Below are 17496 nucleotides of genomic sequence, written 5' to 3' on the forward strand. Positions count from 1 at the left end.
CTTCAAGCTTTATATTTTACTGGAACCTCAAGATCCACCAGTTAGGGCCTAGGTGCAAAAGACATTAAGCAGTACATTCTGAGCAAAGCAATTTGTTTCCAGTACTAGAATGAACTGAGCTGCTCGCTGTCCTTTTGAACACAAGTCTACTTCGGGTTACCCCAAGCTTTTTAAAAAAATTCAGCAGCCTCATTTAGGTGGGAAAGGTCATGTTGTGGTTGCTACTGGTAGGCAACAAGGAGTTGGGAAGCCTTGCTGGTATATTGGAAATCACTCAGTGAGTGGATTCCAATCTGCCTTCTGCCCATCTGCATCTGTCTGTCTTGAGAGACAGTGGAAGAGTGCCATCGGGGGTAAAGTCAAACTGTTGGAGAGTTACAGGACTTGTTGTAGCTGCAGAGATCAATACGGGAGAGACATGTTTTGTTGAAGATGGGGCAGATGAAGGCTGGTTTTGCTGTTGCAGATGCACCATGGCATTTCTTCACTCCGCTGTAGAACACATGAGATGGGCACTTCCTCATCCTATGAGCTTCATTTTGTCACTTGCTTACCATTTTAATTCCACCACTGCATTTGAATGTGCACGGCTTAAATTCAGCCAAAAATGTGAAACATTAAGCAGCTGTTGCTGTGCAGATGAAATATGGTTCACCTACTTCAGGGTCATCTGTATTTCCTAAATGGCTAAAGACTTTTTAATTTAAAAACGTCTCTGTGTTTTGTTGAAGGAGGAGAGATGGTAGATAAAAACAAACCAAGTTCTAACATCAAAGCATTTATTTCTTTTTTTTAGAAAATGTTTAATTGCCATATATTAAAAAATAACTAGGCACAAATATCTTAGTTTGATATCAAAGCTCATGTAAGTACTTTGGATCTAAGTTGAGAATAGTATTTCTCAGCTCTTGATAACAAAGATGGCTTGCATTCCTGTGCAGTCCCAGTGAAGTTTTGCTTGAAAAAAGCATGTCATTTTAAGTGCATGTAAATGTCACACTTTAAATAACTGTACTGTACTAAAATAGGCTATTGCATTTTTTTCATGCACTGTTTATCAACATCTTTTTATTGATTCTGAGCTTTATTTTAATAAGAATGATAGAAGTAAAACGAAAATCTGCTCTTATGGCTCAGGTCAAGGACAGTGAAGTTAATAAGCTATTAAGTCTGAATGCCTGTGGACTTGCACCACAGCTGGGGAGATATTGGGATGCTTTGGAAACCTGGGGGTTTGCAGAAGTAAATACCTACTGAGGAAAAACTCTGACTGTTGTGTGCAACAGAAATATAAAATACAGCTTACTGAGAACTGAGCATGCTTGGTAGCTGCTGAATGTTGACCATCAGTTGAAACTAGGATGAAGATGCAATGTCCTATCGAAGTGCCCTACAGCTTATAACAGATTTCCCTGACCTGGTGTCTTCGAGGTGTTGTTGGATTCCAACTCCCATCAGCCCCAGTCAACATGACCATTATTTGGGGATAATGGGAGTTGTGGTTATTATTCCATAAAATGACTGGGTCACATTTCAGGAAAGTTCTTCTTAAATAAAAATGTCTTCAGTAGCCACTTATGTCAGTGAAATTCTACTCAATATTCATGGAAAGCAGAACTCTAGCGTATAGTTAGCAGAGTAAAAACACATTGCAGGATTCCCAAAAAATAGAACAGATACAAGAAACCTATTGGAATGCCTGATGTTTTTTCCATGGAGTTTTCTTGGCAGGGATACTGGAGTGGCTTGCTGGTTCCTGCTCCAGGTGGATCACGTTTAGTCAAAACGCTCCACTATGACCTGTCCATCTTGGGTGGCCCTGCATGGCATAGCTCATAGCTTCTCTGAGTTATTCAAGCCCCTTTGCCATGACAAGGCAGTGATCCATGAAGGATCCAGCCTCTTAATGAGGTGAAAGAGAAGATAGCAAAATATGGTCTGAAGTTCAACATCAAAAAAACTAAGATCATGGCCACTGGTCCCATCGCTTCCTGGCAAATAGAAGGGGAAGAAATGGAGGCAATGAGAGATTTTATTTTCTTGGGCTCCATGATCACTGCCGATGGTGACAGCAGTCACAAAATTAAAAGATGCCTGCTTCTTGGGAGAAAAGCGATGACAAACCTCAACAGCATATTAAAAAGCAGAGACATCACCTTGCCGACAACGGTCCATATAGTTAAAGCTATGGTTTCCCCAGTAGCAATGTTTGGAAGTGAGAGCTGGACCATAAAGAAGGCTGGTCGCTAAAGTATTGATGCTTTTGAATTATGGTGCTGGAGGAGACTCTTGAGAGTCCCATGGACTGCAGGAAGACCAAACCTCTCCATTCTTAAGGAAATCAGCCCTGAGTGCTCACTGGAAGGACAGATCGTGAAGCTGAGGCTCCAATACTTTGGCCACCTCATGGGAAGAGAAGACTCCCTGGAAAAGACCCTGATGCTGGGAAAGATGGAGGGCACAAGGAGAAGGGGACGACAGAGGACGAGATGGTTGGACAGTGTTCTCGAAGCTACTAACATGAGTTTGACCAAACTGCGGGAGGCAGTGGAAGATAGAAGTGCCTGGCATCCTCTGGTCCATGGGGTCACGAAGAGTCTGAAATGACTAAACAACAACACTGGAATGCCAGAAACAAAGGGCCGTCTGGTTCACCATCCTGTCTTCAACAAGAGTCACCCTTATGATTTAATCCTCAGTTCTTGATTTTAAGTTTAATGGCTCTGCATCATTTTTGATAAGATGCTAGCCAGTGATCACCTCCAGTTGGAAAAAGCATAGCTATGTTTTGAAGCAACACTGTTTTTTTCTGGGCAGAATATACCTTCTGGTCATGCCCAAAGTATCAATGTGTATAATTCCCATCCTACCTTTAATATTTTTTATCTTCCTTCCTATTCCTTTTCCATCTTTCTTCATCCTGGTATAGAGAAAATGTTAACAGCCGTGCTTCCAGCAGCATAGTTTTGTCTGAACAGAAGTGCCTCTTTAATTCACCTTAAGTTACGGAGCCAGACATTTACTTTAGAAATTAATACATGTGTTGGTTTAATAAAAGTTATAGCATTGGCCAAGGAAAAGAGTTTGTTTTAAGTTAGGCAGAAGTAAATAGAAGTAGGGAAGGGTTTTTTCATCAGGGGTAGAAGCGCAGGGATTATTTACTCTTGTAATGAGATTTTTGTTTTTCTGGGAAAGACATTTTTGAGAAAATGTCGAGTATAAGGGAAAGTCAGAAATGTTTGGCTGTGGCTTGAGATGCTACAAACATATGGAAACAGCACCCCAGAGGTCTGTGAAAACATTTGTGTTTGCTTAGTCTCCCCTTCCTCCAACTAAATAGATGACCACTGGGAGCCAAAAAGGGTCTAAGCCCCTCAAATGGTGAAGTAGTTGTCTAAATCAGAGCCTAAAAAACACATATGAGCTGCTGGATGCTGGTATTCTTCATTTGCTACCCCCAGCAGCCTTCTGAACATGTGTTTTGGACAATCCACATCTGGATTGCCTGGTTTAGGAGTTTCCAGTCTCCTGTTCTTTCACAGTAGCCACACGAAGGCTATAAGACATCTTATACAAGACATTTTGCAGTGATTGTCCATTGTCATATTAGAACAATGACTGTATCAACTGATGTAGAGTATGGACGGGGGAGAAATCTGATTCTGGAACACAAAAGTCTACCAGTTTCACACTTTAAAAACATGAGGAGCTGAAAGAACAAAAATGGACAGATCCTCCCATCCCTAGTGTAGAGGCAGTGTTGTAGAGTGGTTAGAGCAGGGGTCAGAAAACTTTTTCAGCAGGGGGCCACTGTCCCTCAGACCTTGTGGGGGGCTGGACTACATTTTTTGGGGGAAATGAATGAATTCCTATGCCACTCAGAGATGCATTTTAAATAAAAGGACACATTCTGCTCATGTAAAAACACGCTGATTCTTGGACTGCCCGTGGGCCAGATTTAGAAGGCGATTAGGCTGGATCCAGCCCCTGGGCCTTAGTTTGCCTATCCATGGGTTATAGTGTTGTACTAGGAAGGTTCAAATCTTCACTCAGCCCTAAAGCTTCCTGGGTGACCTTGAACCTGCCACCTGCCACCAGCCACCATCTCTGCCTAACTTAACTTACAGGGTGGTTGTGAAGATAAAATGGAAAGGGGGAAACCTTTATGTTCCACTTTGACCTTGGAGAAAAGGTATGGTATGACTGGATCACAGCTGTCTATGGAGGCACAGGTCAGTTCTGTGTCCAGGGCAGCTGTCTACTAGCTCCATCTGGTACACAGGCTGGGCCCCTACTTGCCCGCAGACTGTCTCGCCAGAGTGGTTATCTCCCACTTGGACTAATGCAATGCACTCTACATGGGGCTACCTTTAAAGGTGATCCAGAAGCTACAACTAATCCAGAATGCAGCAGCTAGACTGGTGACTGGGAACGGCCGCCGAGACCATATAATGCTGGTCCTGAAAGACCTACATTGGCTCCTAGTACGTTTCCGAGCACAATTCAAAGTGTTGGTGCTAACCTTAAAAGCCCTAAACGGCCTTGGCCCAGTATACCTGAAGGAGTGTCTCCACCCCCATTGTTCAGTCCGGACATTGAGGTCCAGCACTGAGGGCCTTCTGATGATTCCCTCATTGCGAGAAGCAAAGCTACAGGGAACCAGGCAGAGGGCCTTCTCGATAGTGGTGCCCGCCCTGTGGAACGCCCTCCCATCAGGTGTCAAGGAAATAAACAACTATCTGTCTTTTAGAAGACATCTGAAGGCAGCCCTGTTTAAGGAAGTTTTTAATGTTTGGTGTTTTATCGTGTTTTTAATATTCTATTGGGAGCTGCCCAGAGTGACTGGGGAGACCCAACCAGATGGGCGGGTTATAAATAAATAAATGATGATAATGGTAATGTTATAAATTCCACCTTAAGTACTTCCTTGGAGATAGGTCAAATGATACTATCATGGCTAAGTTCCTCTTGGAAGTACTAAGAAACAGAAACCTACATGCTTTGGATAAAACATAGTGACTTCCTTGGAACCCTTTCCCTTGTATTTCTGTTTTATTTTGCTTTTGAAAATGTTTTTGTGGGCCTTTAGACTGAAATAAATATCTGTGTGTGAATAATGTCATAATAATTAATCAAAGAATTGTAGAATTGGAAGGGCCCCTCACGGCCATCTAATCCAACCCCCTACAATAAATAAAATAAAGTGGCTAAGTTTAATTGTTGAGGCTTCCAGTTCCCCATTTGTGCACAGATGTGAAATGCTTCTCCTATGGCATGCAATACAGTTTAGGGTTTTACTTTTCCCTGTATTCATTACCCTGAAGAAACTATGTAACACTAGCATGTTTGCAAAGTTGTGGGGGAGACCTTCAGATTCCACTTGTTAGTATTTTAGCTATGTCAAAAATTTTAATATGTTACTTAAATATGCAAAATAATTGTTCAACTTAAAACTTGAGTAATTCTGAAGAAATAGTTCTCATTTTCGAAACATTAGTAATATATGAAGCTTGGGGAAATGCCCCTCAAAATTTGAACATACGTTCTGTTGTTAAATCATGTGGGCTTCTTATGTCATAGGAAGCAGGTAAAATATTTCACTGCTTAAATGTGCTCAAGTTTGATTGGATTGTGTTCCAAGTTTTATGAGTAATAACCAAAGACAACCTTTCCTTTTTCATTCCTCATCCCACCACCCTATCATATTTAATTCCAGGAACAGAGCTGCTCAGTTTTTGGGATAAAATAGGCACAATTATCTCAGATTCGGAACTGGCAACGGGTATCAGCTACTCTTCTGCAGTGCCAGGACTTCCTCAGTATCTCCAGAGCATGACCAAACTCTTTCTGTCGATGCTCACGGTGACTTCAGATCCTGGATTTGCAAACTACTGTTCACCCGCCAAACCGAAAACAGTAAAACCTTGTTTGTCAGTTGCACATCTGCTACGCTCTGAGTTCTGCGAAGTGCGCTTGTTGGTCTTAGAAGCGACTGTTCTGTGGCTGAAGCAAGGACATTCCAAATCTGTGACGGAAGAACGGGGGAAAGTTCCATTGTGTCTACTGTCTGGTTTGGAGGAGATCCTCCTTCGGATGGCTGTAAAAGAAAAGCATCCGGAATGTTTTTGCAAGGTAAAAACAGTGGTCCCCCTCTCCCGTCCTGGATGCAAATACTGTAAAATTCACAGTGCTATCCAATGTGGGCAATTTTCATAGTAGATCCATTGAAATCAAATAAGCAAGTAACTTAAGTCCATCATTTTCAGCGGGTCTCTCAGCATGACTAATGTAATCTGTAAAAAACATATAATAATTTTGGAGTAAATGGATCCAATTCGTGCCAAATTTATTTTTATCTTTACCTTTCCCCCTCTTATTGCTATTATATATAGATATTAGAGGCCCTATACCATACGGACCCGCAAAATGTGCTTTCAGAGACAGAAGATGCTTTAAAAATGAATGCAAGAGAATTCTTGCATTGGGTTTTGAATATTGCAGATGCTTCTGACAGGTAAATTCTTTTGTCTTTTTTATATTTACTGATTGCAGGCTGCCAAGTGAAAATAAACTGATGTCAGAGGGTGAGAGAGGAGAAATATCTGTGCTCTCACTGTCTTGTTAAGCCCCAGACATTGTCATATTTTTAATAATTCGCCTCTACGGTATTTTTAATACATACTCAGAAGCCCATAGCTAAGGATAAGAAGTGGTGAGTCGTCTAAATGGATTACAGGCTGAGCAGAAAGCTGAGTGGCTTCTCTGGTTCTCCTTTTCACCAGCATCTTCATGTTTAAAATGGTAAATCAGTGTTTCAGGGCAATGGTTATGCTGTATCATAAAGCTGGGATCGCAGGAGGCCTGTTTTTCTTTTCTTTTTTGAGATCTGAATTTTGAATCTATATTGTAAAATTAACTAATAAATTACCTTGTCCATATTTTTATTCTATTTCATAAAATTTATATATCACTTGATTGCAAAGCAACCCTCAAAGGGTTTTACGAGACATAGTTATGAGTGCTACCAACAAATCTGGTATTCAACTTGCCGTTTGGTGAAGGAATCCATCACTTCCTACTGTCTGTCATGGGCCATTCATATCTTTCAGGTTAGATTTGGCAGGTGTATCAACTTTTCTACCGTAGAACTTTAAAACTGCTGGTATTTTTCTGCAGATCTTCCATTTGACCACTAGACCTGCTTTTATGAGAACATTCTTCCTCTAGCCCTTTTTATAGAAAACAGGTTATCGGGGCATGCATCTTACTACACACGTTTAAACTGGTTGTTAACGACAACAACAATTTTATTATTTATACCCTGCCCATTTAACTGGGTTGCCCCAGCCATCGCCAGACATTAAAAACTTCCCAATACAGGGCTGCCTTCAGATGTTTTTGGAAAGTTGTATACAGTGGTGCCCCGCAAGACGAACGCCTCGCAAGACAAAAAACCCGCTAGACGAAAGGGTTTTTCCGTTTTGGAGGCGCTTCGCAAAACGAATTTCCCTATGGGGTTGCTTCACAAGACGAAAAAGTCTTGCGTCCCCCCGGCGGGTTTTTTTTTTGCTTTTTTTGCCCTTTTCCTAAGCCGCTAAGCCGCTTATCAGCTATTCCGCTGATAAGCCGCTTAACAGCTGATCGCTGGAAGCCGCTTGACAGCTCTAGCACTAATCCGCTAAGCTGTCATTGGGCTTGCTTCGCAAGACGAAAAAACCGCTAGACGAAGAGAATCGTGGAACGGATTAATTTCCACGAGGCACCACTGTAGTTGTTTATCTGTTTGGCATCTGATGGGAGGGCGATTCACAGGGCGGGGCTCTATAGAACTTTCCATCATCTTAAATACAGTGATACCTCGGGTTACATACGCTTCAGGTTACAGACTCCGCTAACCCAGAAATAATGCTTCAGGTTAAGAACTTTGCTTCAGGATGAGAACAGAAATCATGCTGTGGCGGCGCGGCGGCAGCAGGAGGCCCCATTAGCTAAAGTGGTGCATCAGGTTAAGAACAGTTTCAGGTTAAGAAGAGACCTCCAGAACGAATTAAGTTCTTAACCCGAGGTAACCACTGTAGTTTGGTTTCTAAGAGGAGGAGGGTTTGTCATACTTCAGTGCAATTCTATATCCACAAGGCACAACCTCATGCCTAAGCAAGAGTTTTTCTTCTGGTTGTATATTGACATGCAGAGCAGCTGTAACAAATGGGACTGTTAGATTTCATCCTGACTTATGCTAATAAAGCATATTGTGTGTAACAAGTGAAAATGAGAATCTCATTTTCACTTGTTACACACAATATGCTGCCAAACTGCTTGCCAGTTGACTTGCATTTTGCTGTAGCTTTGACATTTATTTCACACTTACGTTTGTGGATCTGTGTTAATCTTTTATTTTGCAGCATTGAAATTCAAAGTATATCCCTCAAATTTGCCTCAGAGTTGGTCGTCCATCTTGTCCAAGATCAGCAGGAGGTAAGGAAATCTCATTTAACAATCATGTCTGCATCAGATTTACTATGACTATACATTAAGAGTTTCCGTTCTGCAGGTTCATTTAGATGAACCCATAAAGTTAATTGCTTCATATATACAAAACCTGAGATTATGATTTCAGTGCATGAACAAGTACTACATTGAAGACCAATGGCAGAATTGATTTGATGTTAATTGTCTCAGAACAATTAACAAAGGAGTCCACTGCTGATTTATGCAGTGCTGTTTTAGTTTTAATTCTTTTAAAGCAGTGGTGTTGAACTCCCATCTGTTGTGCCAAATTTGATTTTCTTTCTTTCTTTCTTTCTTTCTTTCTTTCTTTCTTTCTTTCTTTCTTTCTTTTGTCAAAAGCAAAGCAATGGTTTTGGTTTCCTTTTCTGTGTCAAATGAATTGCTGGTTCTGTGGAAACTGAATGCCACATTTTGTGTTTATTATTACTTTTTAGTTCCTGTCTTAGTGCCAGTTTTAGTATAGCGCTTTGACCCTTCTTGTTTACTCTAATTTCCAGTTTACAAGGATACTTCAGGCTTTTAAAGCCAGTATTAATTTTCTTATAGGAGGTGAAATCAGAGATGAAGCAATGGATTGGCATAGTCACTTCCTTCTGCCGAGATGAACAGCAAACAGATCTCCGATTAGCTGCTGCAGAGATTCTTGTGAGCATTACGCCATTTTTTCTGACCAGTCAAAAGCTTCTGTTGGGTAAGTAAATAGAATTAAGCACTATGACCACAAACAAGCCAAAATTAAGCTTCTAAATTTCACTCATTTCAGTGAGAGAACAAATCACATGATAAACTCACACACCAAAATCAGCAGAATATGTGCTTAATTTTCAGTTGGCTTGCCGCCTATGTTCATGTTTGGAAGCAGGAAGAGGCCTGATAAATCTTAAGGATGTGCATATGTTATATAGGGAACAACTGTGACTTTGTGGTAGAGCACCTGATCCTCTGCACAGGAAGATCTCAGTAGAAAATGGGCCTATCTGCATGGTATGATCTGCTGTAACAGTGCTTTATAGCATTCAACTATGCTTAATATTTTTAATTTATTCAAACAATTTCTAACTCACTTTTAAAGAAATGAATGGCCCCAGGGCAAGGCACATTAAAACTAATGAAATATACAATTAAACAACCTCAGCTGGGCGGAAGAGCAAGTAAAACAAAACAACCTACCAACCTAAACATAAAAATACTGTGCGAATAGATGTGTCTTCAGCTAGCACTAGAAACTTGACAAAGTCAGTGTCAGCAGACTTTGTGGCAGCCAGTTGTAAAACGTCTTCTCTTCAGCTTTTTTATTTTAAAATTTTGATCCGCACCCCCCCAATTTGTCAGCTATGCACATTTTACAAATACAAAAACCTTCCTTGGAGGTTTTTAAGCAGAGGTTGTTTGTCCATCTGCCATGGATGCTTTAGCTGAAATTCCTGCATTGCAGGGGGCTGGACTAGATGACCCGTGGGTCCCTTCCAACTCTTAAGATTCTATGATTCTGGTGGTGGTGTTTTTTTTTAAAAAAAAATCCTAATATTTCTTTTTGTAAATACTTAGGTCTGTCTGATACATTACACCTTTGGAGATGTGTTGTTCAGCTGTTGCAGAGTGAAGAGCAGATAGTAAGGAATAGCGTTGCTGGCGTTATAAGACAAGCTCAATCCCAAGAAAATATCTCTAGGAGAACAGGTATGAAATTATTATTCTTCACCATCAACCATCAGTACTTGTGAAAGAGATTCATTGCACATGTCAGTGTGTCTAGGTTGATATTATTAGCAGGTATGACACAAGCTGCAGAAGGAAGCTTGGTGTTTATAGTACAATATCTCAATATCATTTCCCCCCTCTTCTTAACTGTGTGTGAGAATTATTCCTCTGCAGCAGGAAGGGTATATAGGGGTACAGTGGTACCTCGGGTTAAGAACTTAATTCGTTCTGGAGCTGTGTTCTTAACCTGAAACTGTTCTTAACCTGAGGTACCACTTTAGCTAATGGGGCCTTGCGCCGCCGCTGCACGATTTCTCTTCTCATCCTGAAGCAAAGTTCTTAACCCAAGGTACTATTTCTGGGTTAGCGGAGTCTGTAACCTGAAGCGTCTGTAACCTGAAGTGCCTGTAACCCGAGGTACCACTGTACTTAAAAATCTCTTCAGTGCTATGAAGGTGTTGCCTTTTCAGATTCATAAGTATATAGAACTCTGCATTTCATGTGAATTCAAGTGTTAGAATATTTTTATTTATATAGGACATCTTCAGCTGTGTTGAAAATAAAAGTTTATTTTTGCAGCAGACTTAATGGATTCAGATGTGGTTAGCCACTTTTCTAACCTAGTCATGCTAGGGTTACAATCTACACAGAAACCAAACTATCTGGTTAGGAACAGGATTAATTATTGTTTTCTTTGCTTACAAACAATAACTTGTCAGGTAGTTATGGTCTTGCTCATGATCTGTGCAGTGCAAGCCCATGACAGGTTTATTGCTTTTGCACTCTCTCTCTCTTTCTCTCTCTCTATATATTGTATATATTGTGTCCACACACACACACACACACACACACACACATATATATATACACCCCCTCACCCCCTCTCTCTCTCCTTTAATCCTTTTGATGTAAGGGACTGCACTTGAAATATTGAATTTAAAGTGAATGCTAAACAGTTCCTTCAAAATCTAATCAAGGATAGGCTCTGTAAAATGTAGCTTATTTCAAAGCAAAATTGCTTTTTACTGAGTATACTCCAAACAATGCAAGCGGAAAAAGACATTTTTTTGAAAAACATTTTTTTTAAAAGGAGAAATTCTGATCCTTCCGATTTGTTGCCTCCTGGTAGCTTAATCCCCTCTCTTTCCAGCAGGAGGCTAATGTGGGGCACTTGCCATTTCTTCCCTAGAGCTTCCTTTTCTCCTACATCTGCTGATACGGTTCCAGGGTGTGTTGAGTGGGGAGGAGCTAACCTCCTGTTCCCTCCTGGCCTCAATTACAAGATAGGAAGGGGTTAAATCACCCTGAGTTGTTGTCATCTCTCCCCAATGCTTTCCCGTTTGTTTTCTCTGTCCCTGGGCTGCTGGATGGCTCTGGGCTAGATCCTCCCTAGCTGGCTTATCTTCCTGACCAGCAGGTGTCTCCAGCACCACCTGGCTATCCTGGCAGAGGAGGAATAGATGGCAGTGGAGCATGCCTTTCTATCATATCCCTCTAGGCTTGTCTGTGGGTCAGCTGCTGGCACAATCAAGACGTTGTGAGGCTGGTTTGGCCACAGCTGCAGCCTCCCATTGTGTGCCAGAGGACCTCATCCCAGCTGGCATGCAGTGGGAGTCATCATCCAGGAATCTCTCCAGTAGTGCTGGGTCTGCCGCTCAGTTTTAGGATAATGAAGGGTGTGGCTTACAAGTTGGGTGGGCGAGATGTTTTTGATGGGAGTTGAAATCCAACAATATCTGGAGGTCCACAGGTCTCCCACCCACTGGCTGTTGGCAAGAGTCACATCACCCCTTCTTTCCCTGTGTTTATTTTGCACTCCTCATGTTGGAAAAGCGCATATTATATATATATATATATATATGCAGGTTTTGGTGTCCTCGGGTGTCTTCCCGTGTAAAAGTTGGGGTGTCTAGGCGACGTTTCGACGAGGTCTCACTCGTCATCTTCAGGCTGGTGCTTTCGGCTTCTTGTTACTGGAACAGAGCAGGATCTCAGTGTTTGAGTTCCTATAAATACTGTTGAGGGGGTGTGGTGTATAGCCTCCAATGTTCTGGGCAGAGAGGAAGTTCCCAGGCTAGTGTGCCTTTTCTTCTTTTGTTCCTTAATTACTTGAGGGATATCCTCAAAGAAGAAGAAGAAAAAGAAGAAAAGGCACACTAGCCTGGGAACTTCCTCTCTGCCCAGAACATTGGAGGCTATACACCACACCCCCTCAACAGTATTTATAGGAACTCAAACACTGAGATCCTGCTCTGTTCCAGTAACAAGAAGCCGAAAGCACCAGCCTGAAGATGACGAGTGAGACCTCGTCGAAACGTCGCCTAGACACCCCAACTTTTACACGGGAAGACACCCGAGGACACCAAAACCTGCATTCCTGTACCCGTGAAAATCTACGAAAGCATATATATATATATATATATATATATATATATATATATATATATATATATATATTGCTGCTGAATGCTGCATCTAAATTCATCCACTCTCATTAGCTTGATTGTTTAATTGTCTCATTGTTTAATTGAAAATATTTGTGCCCCACTTTTCTCATATAGTCCAAGGCCTCTTATTAGAAATAATAAAGTACAATAAAGCAGCAATATACAAACAGCAAAAAAGAGGCATGTAGTAAAAACATTGTAAGGATAGCATACATTTCAGTAGTAGCGCCTTTTCTTTAGAATTGCTTTGCTTCTGAACCGAGGCAGGTACTGAGACTGATGTCATTTCAGATCTACTAGAAACTTATTCTCTCCGGCCTTTGCTGAACATTCATACCAATTTGGCATACTCACTTAATATACCTGTTTTGCCCTAATGTTGGCTGCTGTTCTATTTATTCTGCAAGTAAGTTTTGACATAACTTTAAGGTTCATTTGTTTGTTTACACTGCCTTGTGTTGTTTACAAGAAAAGCTCTATGGCAAGTGTTTCAATAACTAAATAATAATAGGATCCTACCAGAAAAGACCAAATTATTTCCTTAAAGGGTAAAGGTAAAGGGTAAAGGGACCCCTGACCATTAGGTCCAGTCATGACCGGCTCTGGGGTTGCAGTGCTCATCTCGCTTTATTGGCCGAGGGAGCCAGCGTACAGCTTCCGGGTCATGTGGTCAGCATGACTAAGCCGCTTCTGGTGAACCAGAGCAGCACACGGAAACACCGTTTACCTTCCCGCCAGAGCGGTACCTATTTATCTACTTACACTTTGACGTGCTTTCAAACTGCTAGGTTGGCAGGAGCAGGGACCGAGCAACGGGAGCTCACCCCGTCACGGGGATTTGAACCGCCGACCTTCTGATCAGCAAGTCCTAGGCTCTGTCGTTTAACCCACAGTGCCACCCACGTCCCTATTTCCTTAAATAGGAAGGTATTAATCCTGTAACGGAAGACCAGTAAGGATAGGGGGAGGCTAATGTTTGGGTGCAGCAACAGAGGTCTGGTTTTGGTTTGAAATCTGGTGAGAGCATTTGCTTAGATGAAGTAAAAAGTGAGAAGGCTCCGAGTGTTGACCCCTTTTCCACTCATGAAGTCAGGCGTGCTTCTCCTTACAGGGTGTGAGTTCAGAAAAAGGATTTCCAACCCTGTAATACTCATACAAACCTGAATCCTTAGCACATGATGATGTTGATTTAGACAAAGAAGTAACTGTAAACAAGGCTTTGTTCTCTGCACACAATGGTAAGCAACTATATAGAAACCATTGTGCTTATCTAAATATTTAAGTTGTGTCCTAGCTCCTGAAGAATGTGGCTTCTTTTCTGTATCACAAAACCTGAATGGGCTGTGCCACTCCTCACCTGGTAAGGATATAGTGTCATGTCTGAAGCCCCAGACAGTAAACTGAAACTGAGCTGAAATGACTACACGTCTCCCTGCTTTGTACACCTACTATCATGTGTCTCAATTGATTACGAAGCTATATCTCCAAGCCCATTGTTGTTTGTTGCTTCCCACATATTTCTATCTGGGTCTTTCCTAAGAAAGTAGAAAAGTGGAACTAGCCTTGAATATGTTTTGCTAGAAAACTGCCGAGGCCTGCAATGTTTCTGATACTTGCTAACACATTGGAAATCATCTTCCAACCCACATAAGATGCTCGGGTTTCCGCTGTGCGTAGTCCTGGCAAAGAAAAGAGGTGCTGGGACTGTAACTTTGTTAGCAGCTGCAGATTTTCTTCAGAACATCGATATATCCTGATGGCAACTCTGAAATTATCTCAGAATTACCAGAGTGCTAGTTGCATTCACTTTCATATCACAGGTGCAGAGCTGTGTGTTTACTCAAATCGAACAGACTCAGGTTTTCATCAGCTATGCATGAGGAGGACACAGGCTTATATTAACATACATTTCAATATGCTGAAGAGTTAGCCACACAGTGGTCTCTAGCATGCAAGAAGTCAAAGAGTTCCTCTGTACACTTTTAGCATTGTTGTTGTTCTTGTAGTTTAGTCGTTTTGTCATGTCCGACTCTTTGTGACCCCCTGGACCAGAGTATGCCAGGCACTCCTGCCTTCCACTGCCTCCCGCAGCTTGGTCAAACTCATGACCGTAGCTTCGAGAACACTGTCCAACCATCTCGTCCTCTGTCGTCCCCTTCTCTTTGTGCCCCCCATCTTTCCCAGCATCAGGGTCTTTTCCAGGGAGTCTTCTCTTCCCATGAGGTGGCCAAAGTATTGGAGCCTCAGCTTCACGATCTGTCCTTCCAGTGAGCACTCAGGACTGATTTCCTTAAGAGTGGATAGGTTTGATCTTCTTGCAGTCCATGGGACTCTCAAGAGTCTCCTCCAGCACCATAATTCAAAAGCATCAATTCTTTGGCGATCAGCCTTCTTTATGGTCCAGCTCTCACTTTCATACATCACTACTGGGAAAACCATAGCTTGAACTTATATGGACCTTTGTTGGCAAGATGTCTCTGTTTTTTAAGATCCTGTCTAGGTTTGTCATTGCTTTTCTCCCAAGAAGCAGGCAATCTACAATAATATTGTTCACCATCCGTAGGGGAGATCCACCCGCACGGTGTGGTGTGTTTGATGGCTGTCTGGGCTGGGGCTGTCTGTGAACAAAGCATAGTAGGAGGAAGTTCTCTTTGTAGAAAAGATTTCAAAAACGCAGGGCCAAAATATTCTGTAATCTTACATCATTTGAAGTGTGTGTTTTTAAAAGAGAAGAAGCTATATGTAAGCTGTGTTTGTTTCTGATATCAAACAGTCGGATTTAAGATGGCAAGAAGACTGTAATCGTCTACCATCCAAATAAAGAATTTCCCAGTTTGGTAAAGAGACTGGGTGCTGGAGAAGCCAACCGTGGCCTAACTCTGCAAAACAGTTTTATACTCAAGGCAAAAAGATAGAAGAAATCTGAGTGCATGACTTGCCTTGCTATTACAGCAGACGCTTAGGCCCCACAGTTGCTTTGCTAATCTCTGACATGTAATACCCTGTTTTTGTAACCCAGAATGAGAGTGTGTTAAAACCACAGCATGAACTACAAGATGAAACAATATAGTTAATAGACTGTGGGTGTAGGAGGACTATTTTATCTAGGCTAAAATGTAGAGAGATTAGAATCCGGTTGTGTCTTCTGAACCTTAAAAATAAATTGGTGATATAAGACAGCTGGAAGTTTGGAGATCACACTTGCTCGTCATGACTTGATGACATCTTCTGTGGTGGCAGTGATGAGTTCCAGGGCTAATGTCTAACATTGCAAAGACTCTCCTATCTCCTGTCTTCCTTTTAAGTGATTTACTAGATCTCCCAAGGGTGTGTAAGTGTGAAAAGCCTCTGCTCAGATGGGCATTGATACTAGAGGAGGGTTTAAGAGAGGAGGGTGAGAAGGCTGTGTAAACTGGGGTTGTGGAAGTTAAAAGGCAGCCAGGTTTCACCCCTTCTTTGGACTGTAGAAACTGGTATGCTTCAACCCCACCAGTCTTGTCGGCCAGAAGTATGGGGACAAATTTATGATGCTGAATGAAGAAGATGCTGCACATTCTTGCCATTAAATAAATGCACTGTAAGCAGAATTATGAAAAAAGGCAAATAAGGTTGCTTTCTTAATTTACTTTTTTACCACTATTAGAAAATCTTGACTGTAGATTCCTGAGTGTTTTTGTGCTGGGATGTGCATGTGTGTACATGCTGTATCACTTGGGATGTTTTGTCCCAAGCACTGCTGTGCAGTGGAAGGGTGGTTTAGCAAAACAGTAAGGTTTGAAGGACAAGAATTGTGCATTGTTCTTTTTACTGGAAGCCCTCCCTGATTCTCTCTCCCCCACCCCCAACCCATTTTGGAAAACAGTATCTGCCTTTATAAAAAAAGAGAAGTAACATTTTTTCAAATTCTGTGTCTTTTGCAGATGAATTCTGCAACTGACAGTCATTTAATTGTCAGTCAATAATTAATTTTATAATGAATGATTTTAGAGTGTTGTTTGTGCTGTACTTTTGTACCGTTTTATTGTTGTTAGCCGCCCTGAGCCCGGCTTCGGCTGGGGAGGGCGGGATATAAATAATAATAATTATTATTATTATTATTATTATTATTATTATTATTTAGTACCTTTAAAAACTAGGTCCTTATGGCATAAACCCATTTTGGCAGCTGCATGATTTTATCCTTGGTTTACACAGCTATAAAAAAATAAAATGAATAAAAGGGCACGAAATGCAAAAGGTAGAGTTTGCCACACATTTCTATGCAAAGCTCAGATGTATCCAAGATACGTACAAGGACCATGAACAATAATTTGAGCTTTGCATTGAAATGTCACATGATGTAGCTCTTGCATTTCATGACCTTGCATAAGCTTCTGTTTACACCTTTTTTTCACTATGCCAACTGTGGATAACACTCCATGCATCTAATGAAGTGTGTAATAGTCCCCAAAAGCTCATGACACAATAAACGCATTAGCAATTAAGGTGCCTCCAGATTCTGACTTCGATTCTATTACTGCATGTGTGTACCAGGAATTAACCATACCACTCATTTATCCTTAAGCAAATATACCTTTGATAAGTCTATCAAAACAGTGGGAGATGCAAACTGTTCGCCAAATTGCAATGGCGTTTATTTTGCTAAGGTGTCTTAGTATTAAGACAAGACTTCCCAACTAAAGGCACATTGAAGTGCTGAAAGTTCTGTTGAGTATTTCAGATAAGGAATCTTGAGGACAAATGAAAATAAGGGTTGAAGACCTTTGTAGGCATTTTTTTTAGTGACACTTAAGAGTGCAATTTAAAGTGAGATCCCTTCAGACAAATGACAGCTGATTAA

General features: G+C 41.4%; 1 protein-coding gene across 4 annotated transcripts in view; it reads left to right on the forward strand.

The window, feature by feature from the left end:
• THADA (THADA armadillo repeat containing) overlaps nucleotides 1-17496 on the forward strand; it is a 153453-nt gene that overhangs the window by 121117 nt on the left and 14840 nt on the right. For all 4 annotated transcript variants that reach the window (XM_081903640.1, XM_081903637.1, XM_081903638.1 and 1 more), the window contains exons 32-36: nucleotides 5717-6132; nucleotides 6393-6514; nucleotides 8403-8475; nucleotides 9055-9199; nucleotides 10057-10188. In XM_081903640.1, coding sequence (XP_081759766.1) covers nucleotides 5717-6132; nucleotides 6393-6514; nucleotides 8403-8475; nucleotides 9055-9199; nucleotides 10057-10188 — 888 coding nt within the window. The remainder of the gene's footprint in view (nucleotides 1-5716; nucleotides 6133-6392; nucleotides 6515-8402; nucleotides 8476-9054; nucleotides 9200-10056; nucleotides 10189-17496) is intronic.

Source organism: Podarcis melisellensis (genome assembly GCF_964234715.1).
Source record: "Podarcis melisellensis genome assembly, chromosome: 3".
Classification (NCBI taxonomy): domain Eukaryota; kingdom Metazoa; phylum Chordata; class Lepidosauria; order Squamata; family Lacertidae; genus Podarcis; species Podarcis melisellensis.